At 48.2% G+C, this 17,889-nt stretch overlaps 1 protein-coding gene and 1 long non-coding RNA gene across 4 annotated transcripts in view; one reads left to right on the top strand and one right to left on the bottom strand.

Moving 5' to 3' along the window:
* ZNF592 (zinc finger protein 592) overlaps positions 1-15,664 on the bottom strand; it is a 41,968-nt gene extending 26,304 nt beyond the window's left edge. For 2 of the 3 annotated variants that reach the window (XR_008578571.1, XM_054836345.1), the window contains exons 1-3: positions 15,410-15,546; positions 14,268-14,379; positions 8,902-11,225 (exon numbers count right to left, since the gene is read on the bottom strand). Coding sequence is in view for 2 of the 3 variants with exons in the window: in XM_054836345.1 (XP_054692320.1) it covers positions 8,902-11,217 (2,316 nt within the window). In the remaining variant the exon portion in view is untranslated. Of the gene's footprint in view, positions 1-8,901; positions 11,226-14,267; positions 14,380-15,409; positions 15,547-15,628 lie in introns of those variants that run through there. The other variant, XM_054836346.1, reaches the window with a different exon arrangement.
* Positions 15,665-15,750: 86 nt separating this feature from the next.
* LOC129210545 (uncharacterized) lies at positions 15,751-17,627 on the top strand. The gene is made up of 3 exons (XR_008578572.1): positions 15,751-16,124; positions 16,209-17,074; positions 17,443-17,627. It is a non-coding gene; the product is annotated as an uncharacterized LOC129210545 (long non-coding RNA).
* Positions 17,628-17,889: the final 262 nt, after the last annotated feature.

Here is a 17,889-nt window from a genome sequence, read left to right as displayed (position 1 = left end):
CTTTTCTGCAACCCTGCTTCCCAGTAGGGTGGTCCCCAGCATATACTGCTGCATGGGGTTGCTCCTCCTCAGCAGCAGGACTTTGCACTTCCCCTTGTTGAACTTCATAAGGCTCCTGCTGGCCCATTTCTCCAGCCTGCTGAGGTCCCTCTGGATGTCAGCAGGATGCTCTGTTTTATCAGCCACTCCTCCCAGTTTTGTGTCATCTGCAAACTTGCTGAGGGCACACTCTGCCCCATCATCCACATCATTAATGAAATGCTGAACAGGATTGCACTTAGTACTGACCCCTGGCATACACTGCTAGTTACTGGCCTCCAACTAGGCTTCGCGCCGCTGACCACCACCCTCTGGGCCTGACCATTCAGCCAGTTTTCAATCCACCTCACTGTCTGTTCATCCAGCCCATACTTCATCAGCTTCTCTATGAGGATCCTATGGAAGCCAGCATCAAAAGCCTTAACAAAGTCAGGGTAGACAATATCCATTGCTCCCTCCTCTCATCTACAGAGGCAATCCTTTCAGCATAGAGGATTATCGGCTCGGTCAAGCATGACCTTCCCTTGGTGATCCGTCCTGATCACCTTCATGTCCTTCGAGTGTCTGGAAATGGTTCCCAGGATTAGTGATCCATCACCTCCCCAGGAACTGAGGCGAGGCTGACCAGGCTGTACTTCCCTGGATCCCTCTTCTTGCCCCTTTTCAAAGACAGGGGTGACATTTGCTTTCCTCCAGTCCTCAGGCACATCTCCCAGTCACCATAATTGTTCAAAGATTATTGAAAGTGGCTTCGCAATGACATCTGCCAGCTCCCTCAGCACACATGCGTGCATCCCATCAGTGTCCATGGACTGGTGTACGTCCAGTTTAAGTATTCCCTGACCAATCTCCAGGTCTTTAGATTCCTGAAGGCCAGTCTTGCTAGTAAAGACTGAGGTGAAGGAGGCATTCAGTACCTCAAGCCTCCTCCATGTCCTGTGTCACCAGGTCCCCCACCCTGTTCAGCAATATGCCCACATTTTCCCTAGTCTTCCTTTTGCTACTTACCTACTTACAAAAGTCCTTCTTGCTGCCTTTGACATCCCCCACCAGATTCAATTCCAGGTAGGCTTTGGCTTTCCTATGTCATCCCTGCACACCGAGATACAGCCTCCACTTTCCTCTCAGGTTACTCTTCCCTGCTTCCACCTTCTGTACACTTCCCTTTCTAAGTCCGAGCTTTGCCAAGAGCTCCATGTTCATCCATGCACTGTGGCATTTTTGTGTGACTTGCTGTTTGTTGGGATGGACCGCTTGTGGCTATGGATGAGGCGGCCCTTTGATATCAACCTCCTTTCTTGGACTTCTCTTCCCTCCAGAGTCTTATCCCATGGGACTATTGGAAGCAGTGCCTAAAGAGGCCAAAGTCTGCTCTCCTGAACTCCAGTGTTGTCATCCTGATTTTGTCCTCAGGACCCTGAACTCTACCATCTTGTGGGCATTGCATTTGACCTTCACATCCCTAGCAACCCTTCCTTGTTGGTGAGTATGAGGTCCAGCAGAGCACCTCTCCTCGTTGGCTCCCCTGTCACTTGGGTTAGGAAGTTATCATCAACGTTGTCCGGGAACCTCCTTCACTGTTTATTCCCTGCTGGGTTTTCCCACTAGCACATATCAGGCTGGCTGAAGTCCCTCACGAGAACCAGGATCTGTGAAGGTGAGGCTGTTTCTAGCCATCTGTAGGTGGCCTGATTCACTTGTTCTTCCTGGTCAGGTGGCTTATAGTGAACACCCACTACCATGTCACCCATACTGGTCAGCTCTTTAATCCCAGCCCATAAGCTCTCAGTTGGCTCCTCACCCATGACCAGGCAGAGCTCCAAGTACTCCAGCTGCTGCCTCACATAAAGGACAACTCCACCTCCTTGTCCTCCCGGTCTGTCCTTCCTACAGAGCCTGTGTCCCTCCATCACAACACTCTGGTCATGTGAGCCATCCCACCACATCTCTGTGATACCAATGAGATCAGAGCCCTGCAACTGCACGCAGAGCTTCAGTTCCTTGTGTTTAATCCCCATGCTGTGTGCATTAGCATTAGACACTTCAGAGAGACATCTCCTCCTCGCACCCTTTCCCCACACTGGCAGGACTGAGCAGACCACCACCTAGGCCCCCATGCCCATTGCCCCCAGAGCTCTGCAGTCACTTTTGGTACTCTCCTGGTTGCCCTTGGCAGAATCATTGGTGCCCACGTGGAAGAAGAGGGGAGCAGGAACCTTTCTCTTGATGCCAGAAGACACTAGCTTCCAGCCTCAGTTTCCATCCTACCTGGGACAGACTCTGCCTCTGTCTCCAGCTGTCTCCTCCTCCTCCTTGCTCTCAGCCATGTCTTGGACCCCAGTTTGCAGCCATGCTTGTTCTCCTCCTCCCCCAAGCTGGTCTCAGTCCACCAGGCGCTAAAGGATCACCAGGGCCAGGCAAAGAAGCATGGGTAGGGAAGGAGACGACAGTGGGATTCTTGCCTTGTGTGGAAGGGGATCACACACTGATTTAAGCAGACTATGGAGCCACACCCTAGCTTTTCTTCCTCCCTAGCCTCTCCTCCTCCTCCTCCCGATACTCTGTTTTGGCCTTGGGGTGCAGGCTCTTGTTTCTATCCTGCCACTCATGTTTTCATCTGCGCTCCCAGCGATCCTGCCTGGAGCTCCATTCCCTCAACACGCTTTCATCATAATGTGCTCCATCCCTTCACTTCTACAAAATCCAGAGGGAAAATTTCCATATAAAACAAAATCCGTCCTCACTTGTACCTAAGGACTGCATTAATCACCCTTGGTTTGGGAGAGTGAGAAAGCAGTGCTTTATGGGGCCAAGGGAATTTTTGTTGATTTTCCAATCCTCTTGTTTTCTAAATTAAAACATGAACATGTGGAGCAGGGGGGTGGGAAAGGAAGAGAAAAATAGCGAAGATATGGCTGCTGTCTTGCTTGCTTGCTACTTTGCTGCTGGGAAATTACCAGTGCAGCATGTGGTCCTACTAGCTGCTGGCAACTTTTAACCAATAAATTATAAAGCATTGATTTAAGAGGGGGAAGGAAGAAGAAAAAGAAAAGGCAGCAATGAAATTGCTTTTAAATAACTCCAGTGTAGGTGGTGCGTAAACAGGGTACGTCACGACTCATTGAAAAATTCTTATTGGACAAATAAAGGGTGACAGAAGAAGAAAGAGAGGGAGGAGAAACAAAAGCACAAAGATGCAAGACAACTCAGAGGTCCTTAGTTTACATTTTATACTTTATTCAAGTTCCTAGCTACCTCGTTGGATTTTGGGTGGTCAAGTCAAAAAAGACCAAAAAAAAAAAAAAAGTAGTATGAAACATCTCTGGTTACCAGTAGATGGACAATTATGCCCAAGAGGGTCAGGAAGTACTTTGAATTCTTGCACATATTATTGTGCACTGGTGTGTCCTTGCCAAAAAAACAAATAAGCTCCATCTCAAAACCACTTTGTGTCTTTTGTTCATTACTTCTGCTGCAAACCTCTTCCAGAATTTACTCCTCTGATGATTACAGACCGTCCTTTAATTTTCCATGTAAATATATTTCAGTCTGTTCGTGCATCATTGTTGCCCCTAAATTTAAAAAGCTCTTTTCTATAAACATCACACCGGATACAGAGCGTCCTCTGTATCCACTCTCACTCTTTAAGGAAAAGCACATCTGAAAGGAAGGCACCAGGAGCTGCATGGGTTTGGTTCATCTCCTGCAATTTGAGCCCAGCCCTGAAAAGGCTACAGAAAACTGATGCTGAGGAACTACCCAGGGCGATCCCGGCAAGTACAGTGAGCACTTCTTTTTTGCAGATTTAGTTTCTGGCGGGGGGAAAAGTGCCACAGCTCTCACCTTAATACTGTGTCTACTACAGTGCTGCAGGAGACCCACCCTAATTTGCCAGGTCTTTGACAAGCTAAACTCATAAAGGTTTTTTAATTTGCTTTCAAGAGATCACCTTTCCATTTCTCTGGTCATTCTTCCCTCACTTATTCCAGTTTATCCCTGGTAAACAAAACAACACACTCTTCTCCAGGTAGGGTATTTCCAGCAGCGACAGGGAGCATTAACGCAACCCAGACTGGTACTACAGGTTAACACAAATCCCCCGCACAACTGTGTCATCTTGGTCATTCAGGCTCTTCTTATGTCCAAACACACGCATCCTGCTTTTCAGCTCCTTCACCCCACTCCTACTCAGTCTTCAAGATCATCAAGGTCCTCCTGTAAAATATTCCCAGTTTTCCGTGATTTCTTACTCTGTTGGTTCAGCAAATTTTATCTACGCATCCATCCTCCGAGGTCCTTAATTAACTGCAGAGGTATCCTAAAGCCACCCCTTGGGAGGCCTACAAACAACCCATCCCCAGCTGCAGTTACCTCCCTTTTGCCTGATTCTGCTCCAACCTCATAATTCAACTTCTTCAGTACAGCTGTTCCCCACATGGCACGCATTGAACATCAAGGAGATTAGGATCTACTCATTTGTCTACTCCAAGAATAAATTACAGAAGATATATATCAGATTAATTTGGCATAAACTACTATTTAATTACCCTTTTTTTCCCCCAAAAAATCTTGCTGTAAAACATAACGCTGCTGCAGTCAGACCAAACAGACCTGAAGTTACACAAAACATCTGCTACCACCTTTTGAACATTTGGACAAGCATACGCCTACATGCAGCACAGCTTCTAGTTTGAACAAAATCCAACCTACCAGATACTCAAATGCACATACTGCTTTCTTCTTGCAGTTCTGCACTTGAAAAATGGTAAACAGATCCCATCAAGTGACTCGATTCACAAGCTTGCAAAAATTGCAAAGTTGGCCTCGCTAGTCTCCAAAAAAAAAGTAACGATCCATGAAGACGATCCACTCAAAAGATACATCCGGTAAATCCAGTTCTTAATTTATTTCTGAAGAGATCCCACTGCGGTATCTGGCCGAGATGAACTGCCTTCATCTTATGCATATTCTGTATAACAACAAGCCAGGTGGGATTTCCCTGCTGCACTTCGAACAACTGCAATCATGTAGCCACCGCAAGTCTAAAAATGTAATATTAAGGTCAAGCTCTCAATCACTTTTCTAGAGGTCTTTACACTCCGCCTTCTCGACCACAGCATCATCCCCCTCACTTCCTCTCACTTGCTCCAAATCTCCTCCTTTCCCTGCTGTGCAGACCACATCCACACCTTCCTTCCTTCCTCCAAAGCAACTGTGACCCAGCCATGTTATTCTCATTTTGGCCACACCTAGGAAACTCATTTACCCGTTATCTATTAATATGGACTTTACCCAAGGCCATTCAGAAAGATAAAACCAAGTACTTCCCAAGCCACCAACTGGAACGAACAAACAGAAACACCCCCCAAAATTACCTTATTTTCGTTTTAAACAGATACAGGAAATGTGAAGATGTCAAAGTAATTCACAAAGTCACGGTAAGAAATTCTAATTAAAGTGAGAAGTCTTAAGCATCAACACAGGATAAGTTTTCTCGTGGAGCAGAGCCAGCTTAGGCTGTTCCCCTTCTCCAATCCAATCATTCCTGCCTCCTACCGCAGCTTGCTCGTCCTTCAGCTATACCACTGCAACTCCTGGACAACTGAAAAGATCACACTGAAAATTAAGTCCTCTTCCTGCTATTTCTTTTCTTCATCAACCCTGTTGGATCAACCCTTCCTTCTTAGCAAGGTGACATACGCGTTCCATATCAGATCTAAAGTGGGTTTTGAGTTAAAAGCGCTGTATCTGAGCACTTCAAAGTCTGCTCGGTTTCTCAAGTTATGGTCACATTAGATGCGTGTGTCACGGTTAATAACCCAGATTTGGTGTCATTCAACAGAAGAGCTTCTAAGAACATGGATCAAAAATTCACCTAGCTTATTTTCCATGGGTCAGGCATCTCCATCTTCTAGTACAAATCCAGGTGCTGCAGATAAATCACTTTCACCCTTCCTCTTCAGCCAAAGGTGCTCTTTCCCTTTAACATCCATCTATCCTTCCCAAGAATTCCTATTTTTGGGACAATCTGGTACCAGGCATCCGAACAGTCCCAGATGATAAGCTTTAGGCCATAATACAGTGAGGATCTGCCCTGATATTTCTTGAAACTCTTTTAAAGGCCTAAGTAAAGACATAACTTTACGTAGAAAATATCAAGATACTCCATAGTTTCTCAAGGAGGCGTGGTGAAGAGTTTGTCTGAATTCTGGGACTGAATAAGAAATTAAAAAATAAATAAAAAAATTCAAAAATTCTAGACTGCCATTTTTTGGTAGCTTTAAGAAATCTCTCCTCCCCACCCCATACAGTTGCTTCTAAACCAACATTTCAATACAGTGAGAAAAAGGTCAGGTATGGAGGAAGAAATACACACTGTTTTTTGCTCAAATTCACAAAATTATGATAAATACTAATTAATTAGTCTCTTGAGATTTGGTGATGCGGTTCACGTCTGAGCTTGCCCATGACTGTTAATACCACCTCTGCATCCTGGTAGATTGTCCTGCAACAGCAGTGTGCTCTGCATCAAGCTCCGGCATTTTTTTAAAGTATATAAAAATGCCTTCTGCCACGTGGAGGTAGTGGATCCGCTACTTGGGGCACTAAAAGATTTTTTATGTTGAATACAGGTGTTATATCAATGTCTTCCTGAGCAACGCAACTTCTGCCACTGCCTCAAAAAACAAGTGACCTGGTGCAACTCTAGAGATGGAAACCAGAGTGAGAGCAAGAAGAGAAGAGGACAGGAATATTTTCCAACTGTTTCTACCACCTAAGAAAGTGTTTGTAAAATCAGTCACTCAATCATCTCTAGCTCCTACCAACATTCCTCTTTTTTCTGACCAAAATAAAAATAGCAACCCAAGAAACTAGCTTCATTAATGCAGAGTCAGGCATATCCACAGGATCTTCTCAGAATGGGTTTGGCTGGTTCATGTCTTCCTATTTTGGGAGCTTATGATGCATACTCCAACAGCCTTACTTACATCCTTCTCACACCACATACCAGACTCGTTTACATTCATTAAGAATTATTATGTTCATAATAAGAATTAATATTTCCTTTAGAAATGTAATAGTTTTGCTGGAGCAGATGTTCCGGGAACAGCACGGAGCACCACCGGGCAGCCTGGAGGACAGCAGATACAGTGGAAAAGGACTCCCGGAGCAACGTACGCATCCCGTTGAGTATAAGCATGGGAAGATCAAACAGGGAGGAGATGGTTTTACAAGCTCTAATGTTGCCTCTTTTTCCAGTTTTTCAATGCTTCTATTCAGAAAAATACTACAAAAATAATCTCACATCTAGCAGACCTAACTTGAAGCGAGAGGCTTAAACTCTTTTCTTGGTTAAGTTACAGAATAAATTATTTGATTACAAGCTAAAAATACTTACTATCAGACATTCCTTCTCTCTTTAAGGAGCACTTGAATTGATAATCCCACGACAAAAATAGGAAATACATTTTTAATGTGACTGATTAACATTTTAGCTCACTTTGGAATGCTCACTGTATCCCTTCACCTGAACATTTTAATTCCAGACTGCTGACATTTCCTACAAATGCATTATAGTTGAAAAATAAGTTACGGTGTTGACAGAGCACAGTGCTCACTGGTCTGCCTCGGGCAAGAAATCTGATTACGTGGCTGCGCCGATCCCTTCTGGCCTCACCATTTTTCACGACATAAAAACCCATTCAGCCATAATCCTTTTTTTTTTTTTGCTGCTGATGAATTTAGGAGAAAGATAACAAAGCATCTAAACGGAACCACAGCGACCTCAATACTCCTGCAAGCCATTTAACAAGCAAAGGGAGGCTCTGGAACACGCAGGTACTACGACAGCCGTGGCAGAGACTGGCGGTCATCTCCCCAAATGTTTCACGTTGGCATGGAGTCCTTGTTCGCAGAGCTCGTGGAGGAGACCGCACTGGGAGCCTGCCAGCTCTGCTAGCAGCCAGACCGACTTTCATCTGGCATGGCTTTCACCTCATCTAACTTCAGGTTGGTTTATACTTAAACAGGATTGACCGTATCTTGCAAAATAAAAGACATAAACAAAGCATATGGTCTTGGTACACAGCAAAGAGCATCTGCTCCTCTTCATGAGCAGAGACACAAGCTGGAGCTTCCAAGGGGATTCGTGTCCCCCCCATACAAACCTACACGGGAGGTCCACGAAGGCGGTGGAGACCCGAGCAGGGCAGCACTGGAGCAAGGCAGGAAGCCACTAACAGGGCCCCTGAGCCCTCCAATGGAAATGTGGCACTGGCTCATCCCCCTCCCAGATGAAGGGCACGAATAGAGGGCGCAAAGAGCCAAAACCAGCCTCCCACCCCATCTACCACGCTGCTCACCTCTCAGCCAGTCCTGTCCCAATATACACTTTACTACACTAACAGTAAAAAGAGCACCCAATGCTCAAAGAGTTACAGGGAAGATTTTGGCACAAGTTCTAGGAAAGGTAAAATTGAATTGTGTCAGATCTCCTCTAGCCACGCTTAGAGCGCAAAAACCTGTTTCAAGTAACACTCCACTGGTCCTCCCCTGCAGCGCTCCTGCACGCCTCATCCAAGTGATCTTTGATCTCCAACACCTTCCTTTGATGCTCAAGGATCTCCACAGTCTCCTCACTACCCTCTTTTTGTTGGTAAAGGGTAAAAAAAGGGCAAGCAAGCAACACTAACCATCTCTTCATGCGCACACACCTGGGCTCATGCATATCCCAAATCTTCCCCACAAGCACTTTTTTAGGCAAAGCAACTCATTTGCCACTACAATGCCTATTTTTGACCCTAGAGGACAATCTCTTCAACTCAGAGAGATTTAACTAATAACATTAAAATGATGACTTACCAGTCTCTCATTATCTTCTGAGGTTCTCTGGTAATGAGCTGCTAAAGCAACGTAATCCTGCGCCTGCTTGTTACACTCTAAACACTTAAGTCCATGACGGATTAGTCTCAACGGGTCCGTATAGAGAGGCAAGGCTGGCTGAGTGTTAGCAGAAATTCCTACCCCACCTCCTGAAGCAGCACTGGGCTTACGTGAAGGAGAGGGTGAGTGCAAAGTCTGAGGAGCCAGAGAGGCTGAAGAGCTTGTAGGAGAAGGTGAAAACATTTGGTCTAAGGAAATTGGTTTCATTAGCAGCTGAGAACACTGCATGATAAATCCTTTGCTCTTATGATCTCTTGCATGTTTAAGCAAGCTACACTTATTAAAAAAAAGTAGCATAGTTGAACACTGAGTGCACATGACTTCAATATGAACGCTTCGTCTACTATAGTGTTGAGTCAGGCTCTTCTCTAAGGCAAACGAGTCCCCACATTCCAGGCAACAATACCCAGAGGCAGGTAAATTAATACTGGTGTCAGGCGGAGGACTAAGGTTTGGAGTATATATCGGCACTGGATTGGCACTGTGTAGTACTTTATTAAACGCCTCCACGATGACGGGAGCAGCTTTCTTAACTTGGTGCACCAGCGGCACAGACATCTGTGTCACCTGATGCTGGTTTCGCCTCTGTGCGGATGACTTCGCCGTAACAGAAGCAGCAACGCTGTGCGGGACTAAGTTGAGATTTGCCAAGTGCACGGCTTTGGGAAGAAGGCTGGAGGTGGTTGCGTTGGACGGCTGCATCACGATACCCTGCTGCTGCCTCTTAACACCCACTTTTATGGCACCGCTGCCACAGTTCGGCAGCGGAGATAAGGACACGGAACACGTGCTGTTTGCAGCAATATCTGTTTTCATACCGTCTGTGTAAGGACTCGTGACGTTTGACAGCTGGATAGCCACAGCAGCCCCGTTTTTGGTTGAGTTCTTGTTACTCTCGCTTTCCATAACTGTGCTAGTGTCAGGGGACGGGAAAGATTTGATAAACTCTTCGGCAGATGAGGTTTCCGCAGGCGACTCTTCTGAAGATTTGCCCAACTCATCATTTTCTGGCAAAATTCTAGTTACAGTTCTTTTAATTTCACCAGAGGATGTCTTGATAGTCTTTATTCTAACTTTGGGAATAGCTGGTGGAGAGCCGGCTGCCATGGAAGGAGAGCCTTTCCCACTGCTGTCGCTGCACACACTTCGAGGACTCTCGGGCTGCTTGCTGGCCTTCCTTACCACCTCTAAGGGGCTTCGGGGACTCTTTGGCGACTTGGGCATTTTTGGACTTCCTTTTGTCCCATCTTTAAAAGGACCAGGTTCCTTGGTAAGATTTGGCTGATCGCCTTTTGGAATACACGCAACCTTTTTGGCCTGAAGAGCTACTAATGCCGCCACACAGGATGACAACTTTGAATGAGTTGGCTTTAACCTCTGGCGAGGCGGTACTGATGAAGACACGTTCAGCTCGGGCACAGACCCCTTGCTTTCTCCTAAATTATTGTGAGGGATGTCTCCAAACACCAAGCCTTCTCCAAGAAAGCTATTGGTATCTACCAAGTCCTTGCTCGACTCCGCAAACCTCTCCGCTGCTTTGTCTTGTTCTCTCCTGCTCATTTCCAGCCTATTCTCTGGCTGGCAGTGGATTTCCATCTTTTGTTCCTTTTTACAGTACTGATCAAACATGCTTAATTCGGGCTCTGGTACCTTCCTAAGATGATCTAGTACTGAAGCTCCTGTCGGTATATACATTGAAGGCGGTGGAAAATACGGAGTTTGGGCATGTTTGGGTTTGTCACCAATACTGTTCTCTTTGAATGCATCCTCTGGTTCAGGGCTGGAAATTGGGCTAAACTGACTAAATGTTGGCAAAGGCTCTGACTTGGACTGGTCCAGTTTATCAGAGTAACTTCTCGAGCTGTCGCCATTAATGAAAGTTGACTCAAACTTGCCATAATTGTGCACTAAAGCGTGAGCCTCTGATGGCAGATCAGACCCACGAAATCCGTTGTGTAGCAGACCAGTCCCGAGATGATTCCCCTCTTTTTCTGCTTCAAAGGACTCCTGGCGACTTGTGTTCTTCACTATCACACTCACAACGGGAGCGTCAGAGGGAGGCAAAGAGTGAGATAAGGACACACTCTCGTCTATGCAGATTCCCGATGACTTCAGGTGATTCTCATTCTCCTCCCCAGCTGACGGGATGGTCTCCTTGGCATCAAGGCTAGTCGGATCAGGGATGTCAAAAGCGGCCAAGAGGTCATCAAAGTCTGGGGTTTTCATGTCCCCCATGATGAAGGCTACAATTAAAAGCAAAAAAAAAAAAAGTACTTTATCAGGTACATTTCTCCCAAGGACAAACTTTGTAAGGCTCATTTGCATAAACATCTCATGTGACAAAAAACACAACTGCCCAAAACTCAAACGCAGCAGGGTACGAAGGCTAGAAACATCTGCGGCAGACGCTTTGGCTGCCATTTTAACTATTCTGAGACTGACTGTTTATACACAAAGATATCAGCCCAGCTTTTTCAACACAACAGTGCCATTTTGCAGGGCATCGTGGGGAAGGAACCTCTCCTGCCCCAGCTGCGCCTGAAGGGTCAGCAAAAGCTCAGGTGCCATCCTGCTCGAGCTGGCAGGGGCAGGTGACAACTGACAGGAGCTGTTCACTCCTGCAACACAACCCATGCTCTCTGGGTTGTGGGCAGAGTTGCCCCTGGTGCTTCAAGCAACGTGGCAGGAGACAGCATCCCCTTTTCCCAGGGTCCCTGAGAACAGAGCTGGTTCAAACACGACCTTTTAAATGACACCAAGCTCATGCTGGGGACATCTTTTCAACCTGTTAGACACATTGCTACTCCAAAACCAGCTGTTGGCGTGAGCCTCAACAGAAAAGATTCAGGAGTACACCAGTAGGGGGTTTCTTTTTTGTTTGGTTGGGGTTTTTTTGGTTTTTAGAGCAAATCGGCAACAATCGCTGCCGATTTCTCAATGGATTGTCACATCTGAAGAGTTCAGTCCTCCTTCAAGAAAAAAAGGCAGGACTAAACAGGTAGACCAAGAGAAATAGGCCTGAAAAGTGAGATGACTCCCTACCCAGAGCAATTTAAATAATAGAAGTCTTCAGTAAATATTTCAATACAGCAACTCAGAGCATGGTAAACCAAGCAGGGTTTATTTGAAACAGGGGCAATCCTTAATTAGGTAACAATGCGAGGCAAAACTGCCCAAAGACAGAATAAAGGATCGTATCCAAATCATGACAAGAAGTAGTGCTCCCAGCCAGCTCTCTCTTTATAAGTCCTCCAGGAGGGAAGTGGGGATTTAGACGCTTGCCACAGAGACCCACGACAGCAATAATCAAGCTCTGATGAGATGCGTAATGAAAACTGACAGCACAGAATTACTTGAACATTAGCATTCACTACTGTCAGGGATACTGGTTTTCCCCTGTTTAATCAAAATATTTTCAAGTTGGCGCAATATATAGACTTCTCAAATATTTAATAAGTCATTCTTTTAATACACGTTCCATTTAAACCCCAAATTTATGGGAACTGATGCACCGCTGTATGCCGGTGAGGAAAGAAAACCCAAAGAGCATCAACTGAACTAGCGGAGCACCAGTTCCTACTTGGCATGGGGCACCCACAGCAGGGTAAGTCCTGTCACGCTCACTTCACCTGGGCTGCATCAGCGCTGCCAAAGCCAAGGGCAAGCGAGGGAGACGGAGCGGGTGGCAAGAGCCCAGGAGAAGTGGGGGAAGAGGTGCAGGCAGAGAGGAGGACCCTGGGACAAGGCGGAGGGAAAGAAGCTGTCTGATACCTTCCCAAAAGGCCACTGATTTAAGGCTGCTTTCGTTATTTACAATTGGGTTTAAAAGTCTGTCAAGCGTCACATTAAAACCAAACAAAGCGCAACTCTTCCTGCCAGACTGCTGGTACAGGGAACAATTTACAGAGCCGGGCCAGGAGAAATCACTTCAGCACGGAACAAGAGGACATACTGATCTTTGCGCTTTAGCTCAGCCGTGCCTACAGACAAGCCCCGGAGATGTTGCTTTGGTTAATCTACTGCAAAACATTCTGCGGAGGTCTACTTGGTTTAAGAGTGGCTCGCTGTGGCTTAGCTTAACCTTGTTCTTAAATTAAACCACAAATATGGATGTCCACAGAGGGCTGTGCAATAATTTACAACTGCATCCCTCAGCAAGGTAGGGCAGCTGTGCGTTAAGTCCCTGGAAGCCCAGAAGATTATCCATACGCTTCACATCACCAGCAACTTGATAAGGACTTTTGAAACATCGCAGATTACTGCGGCTGGCAAAGAGCGCGGACCTGAAACTTCCCCTTCCTTTGGGTCGGAAAGCTTGTGCCAGCTGGGAGAGAGCTCCCAAGATTTCTGGCACACAAATCCTTCCACAAGGAAGACATTTCATCCATAACCTGGAATGCTCAAGTTCTATATAGAGAAAAAACGAGCTTGCCAATCGCTCTTGATTTTTCCGTTCTCACTCTCAAACACCTATCTACATCTTCAGACACGGCAGTGTTTTAAAATACAAGACAAAATAAATCCGAGGTATCTGCAGCATTACAAAATATGCTTTTCTTGGAAGAAACCCTGCGTTTTCAGAAGCTTTCGTGTACATCTTTGAGTCCTACAGAAAAGTAGTTTATGCTCTTTGCTACTATGAGAGCACAAGTCTCTACTCAAGAATTTCTCTGCAAAATTGCATCTTAAACTTGTCATATGTGAAGCTACAATTTCTCAAAATAAAGCAAAATGGGACCCAGATTCTAGAGAAAACCAAGTAAGTATCTTGCCAACGGAAGTAATTTTTAAGTGACATGAGTTCAAAGCTTTGACTAAATCCCATTTATTTCTGTTCTCAGGTAACAAACAGAAAAAGTATATTGAAGGAAATGACGTCAAAGCCTCACGCAAACTGGCTTGTGAGAAAAGCTGAAAATAAAGACCTCCATCCTTCTCGAGCAAAGAACTTGCCTTAGAACCCAAGCTCAGAATCCAATTTTCTCTCTCTGCTGGCCTATGAAAACACGGAGGTCGAGATTGGCAAAGCGATAGAAGAGGTGAATAAAACGAGCAAAGAGGACTTGCGGAGTAGAACGCATGTAGTTCCGCGCGCAAAAGCGACCTCACACGTTTCTCCAGGAGGCAGGGAACCTAGAAGCCTCCAAGCTGTGCAAGAAAACCCCTGCAAACTGCCTTGAGGCAGTATGTCAAACCCCAGGGCCTTCTGCTGTGGCTAAGCTTCAAAACCCTGCAGTTGGCAGAGGTACCGCAGGCCCAGCGTCCTGCACGGGCACCATACAAACCTTTCGCTCGCGGTGCTATTCCTGGGGACTTTCGGAGATCTGCAGTAGCTCCTCTGCAGCTTTCAAACCAGCGCGTAACATACTGTTCAAGGAGGAGGTTGAAGATTGCCACCTGATAAGAAAGCACGAAAACGCAATTACACCGAGGTTAAATAACAAAGAAAAATAATAATTAATAATAAATATTGATAAATCTGCAAAACAACAGGGGGGTACAAGGGAAAACATCTGCCAGGGGCTGGTCCAGAGGAGACAAGCGTCTGCGGAAGGGGATGCGGGGGGTAGGCGGGCAGGCTTGCCTGCCAGGAGAACGCTTCGGGAAGGCAGGGATGGCAGGAGCGGGGCCGGGGAAGCGCGGGGAGCGCTCGCCAACTGGCAGCGGCCGAGGGAAGCGGCCGCCCAGGGGCTGTCAGGGCTGCGGGGAGGGTACGGGAACGGGGAAACCGCAGCTGGCCGAGGATCAAACCGGAGGCTCCCAGCACCAGGCGGGACCCAGCGTTTTAACACGCGTTAAAGTTTCAGGAGCCCTGTACGGCAACGCGGCGCGTCCCCCGGGGTAACGGTACGAGCAGGGCCAGGGGGATTCGCGGCTCGCCCGGCCCGGGGCAGCTCCGCCACCCCCCGCCCTCCCTCCTTCCCCGGTCCACGCCGTCCCCACGCACGACCCACTCGAGACAAAGGCCCGGGGGCCTCCCCGGCCCGCCGCCCCGCCGCTGCCCGGGCCCTGCCGCCCGCCCCCGCGCTGACAGCCCGGCCCGGCCCCGCCGCCCCCCCGGCCACACGTGGGCGAACCCCGCTGAAGTTAGTTTGTCCCAGCGCGACTGGGCCGGGCCGGACCGGGCCGGGCCACCGTGGGGGCCGGCAGCCGGAGCCGTGCCCGGGGGTCGATTGTGGGAGGGAAGGGGAGGGTGTGGGGGGTGGGGAGGGATGCAGCGGGCGCCCCGCGGGCCGGAAGAGCCAGTGCGGCGGGCGGGCGAACAGGGCTCCGTCTGCCGGCGGCGGCGGGGCCGCCCGCCCTGCCCGCGGGGCGGCAGCACCCGCCCGGCCGGCCGTCGGGAGGGCGCCGGGGAGGACGAACGGTAGGGGCGGGTCCCGACGCAGCCGAACCCGGCCGAAGGAACAGGCGAGCGGGCAACACTCACCCACGCGAACGGCTCCTCTGAGGGCCCCGCCGTTTAACCGAGAACCCCGCGCAGGCCTCACCCCGCACCGGGCACCAACGGCCGCAACATGGCGGCGGCGGCGGCGGGCGGGGCCGGAGGCGGGGCGGGGCCGGGCCGGGGCACGGCGGACCGCCTCCCCTCCCCCCTTCTCCTCATACCCCCCCCTCCCCGTTCTCCGCGCTGGGCCCGTGGTGGTACCGGGAGTTTTCGCCTCGGTTGCGGCCTTCACCGAGCGACGCGGGCCGCGACGCGGGGCGGCCCGCAGGGCCCTGCGGGCCGCCCCGCGTCGCGGCCCGCATCGCTCGGGGGTGGGAGAGCGGTCGGTCCGGCCCCGTTCCCACCTTCCCCTCAGGGCTGGGGCCGGTCGCCCTGACAGGAGGCGCCTCAGGGGCCTGTCCCGCTGGCTCGAAGTGCCTCGCTTCTCCATTTTTAACGTTTTCTCAACTAAAATCTGTTTTCCAGAGAGGCAGCCGCTGCTGGTCGCTTCTCCTTGTCTTTTAAGTCCTTCCTCATCATGTCCCACATCGGCACTGAGGTGATTTTGCTTGTGATTGGGCTAATTGAGCTGGAATTAATGGCTTTCTTTTCGCAAGTGGGAGAATGGCATTACATTTTTGCCCCCCACAGCTGGTTAGCATTTGTTGACTGTCGATGCTAATTGGTCAGCATTTTCCTTAGCTGATAAAACTCCCAGGTACGCGGTATTAAGTCCTACAGTTTAAAAAAAAAAAAAAAAAAAAATAAAAAATAGTAATGGCTTGTTTTTAACATCTTCCAGAGTTAGTGATGGATTTACTGGAGAGCTGCGTCCTATGCTGGGCTCGTCACTATGAGACTGGAGAGTCCAACGAAGGGCCACCAAGGTGGTGAAGGGGCTGGAGCATCTGACGTGTGAGGAAAGGCTGGGAGAGCTGGGACTGTTCATCCTGGGGAAGAGGAGGCTCCAGGGGAATCTCGTCAGTGTCTATAGATACCTGTAGGAAGGGTGCAAAGAGGACGGAGCCGGGCTTTTCTCAGAGGTGCCCAGAGCCAGGACTGAAACACAAACTGAAACACTGGAAGTTCCCTCTGAACATTGGGAGACGCTTTTTCACTGTGACCAGGGAGGCTGTGGAGTCTCCATCCTCGGAGATGTTCAAAAGCCATCTGGATTTCCTGGGCCACTGGCTCTAGGTGGCCCTGCTTGAGGTTGGACCAGATGAGCTCTGGAGGTCCCTCCCAACCTCAACCACTCTGAAGCATTTTGTGTTCAGGCATGAACATGTCACCCTCCCATTGTAATAAAAGACAAGTATTTCTCGAGTTTGTCTTTCTTGTGACATGACATTTTTACCACCTACACCTGGTACTGGATGTACAGCACTGTTCATGCCGCATTTGTTTCTCATCTAGTTAAAGAATTATTTTTTTTCTTTGACATCAGTCCCATGGGCAAAATAGTTCTTTTTTTTTTTTTTATTGACACTCGTAGCTTCACTTCTTTCATTTCTGAATTGGTGTCATCGCCTTTCTCCTTCTGGAGGTGATAGCCGGTCCCTCAAGACCAACAAAAACGCAAAGGAAGTCATGCAGAGAAAACACTTTCAGTATCACCGCTGTTACCTGTATTTTTAACACACCTCTACGAAAAGCTGCTCGGGAGCTGTAAGTTGTATCTACTAAGAGAGCTGACATTTCTTACACAATTTATAAAGATCTGCCACAGTCCTGAACAAGTTGTGGCTTGCAGGAAAGCCACTGTAATTTGAAGGATTGTGCTAATTAAGAACTAGAATGCCAGTGGGAATTGAGCTCCATCCCAGATGGCCAAGGAGGAGAGGCAGTCCTAGAATGGCTGGGTGGGAAGCTGCATTCCCCTACTCAAGACAGCAGAGACATGGAAAGGGCTAAGCAGAATCTATATTCTTCTGTATGATCTAAAAATTGCATTTCTTTTTTTATTTTTAGTCCAATGTGGTAACTTGACAAATCTGGAAATAAAAACTCTTCCTCCTCTTTTTTTTTTTTTTGAGGTTTAAATTTGTCCCTTTAGGCTCATTTTGTGATCCAAGCTAAAGGATTTGATGTAGAAGAGACACAAGCCATGGATCTAAAGGAGATGCTGTTGCAAAGCAGCCCTCTGCGCGTGGGACGTGCCGAGGCTGGAGCAGGGAGCAGCATTGGTGAGAAGCCCTGTGTCCTGGTGGCACCTTGCTGAGGCAAGCCCCTGGGTGAAATACTCTCAAGCGATGTCCAGCTGCGTCCGAGATCTTCACTTTTAACTCTTCCTCCTGCTTGGGGTTGCTGGTGCTTGCTTTTTAGCTGGGAGAAACTGGTTCTTCCCAGGTGCTGGCTGTGTCGGAGGGTGTATGTAGGCAGACGGGCTGGCAAGTACGGTGAGACCCATTTTATTTATAGATAACAAACATAATAAAGTCTTGAGCGCTCATGCCTAGGCAACTGTCAGTTTTCAAATCAGC

The sequence above is a fragment of the Grus americana genome, chromosome 10, assembly GCF_028858705.1.
Source record: "Grus americana isolate bGruAme1 chromosome 10, bGruAme1.mat, whole genome shotgun sequence".
NCBI lineage: Eukaryota > Metazoa > Chordata > Aves > Gruiformes > Gruidae > Grus > Grus americana.
The sequence above is the reverse complement of the archived record's forward strand: the minus strand, read 5'-3'. Positions and strand labels throughout refer to the sequence as shown.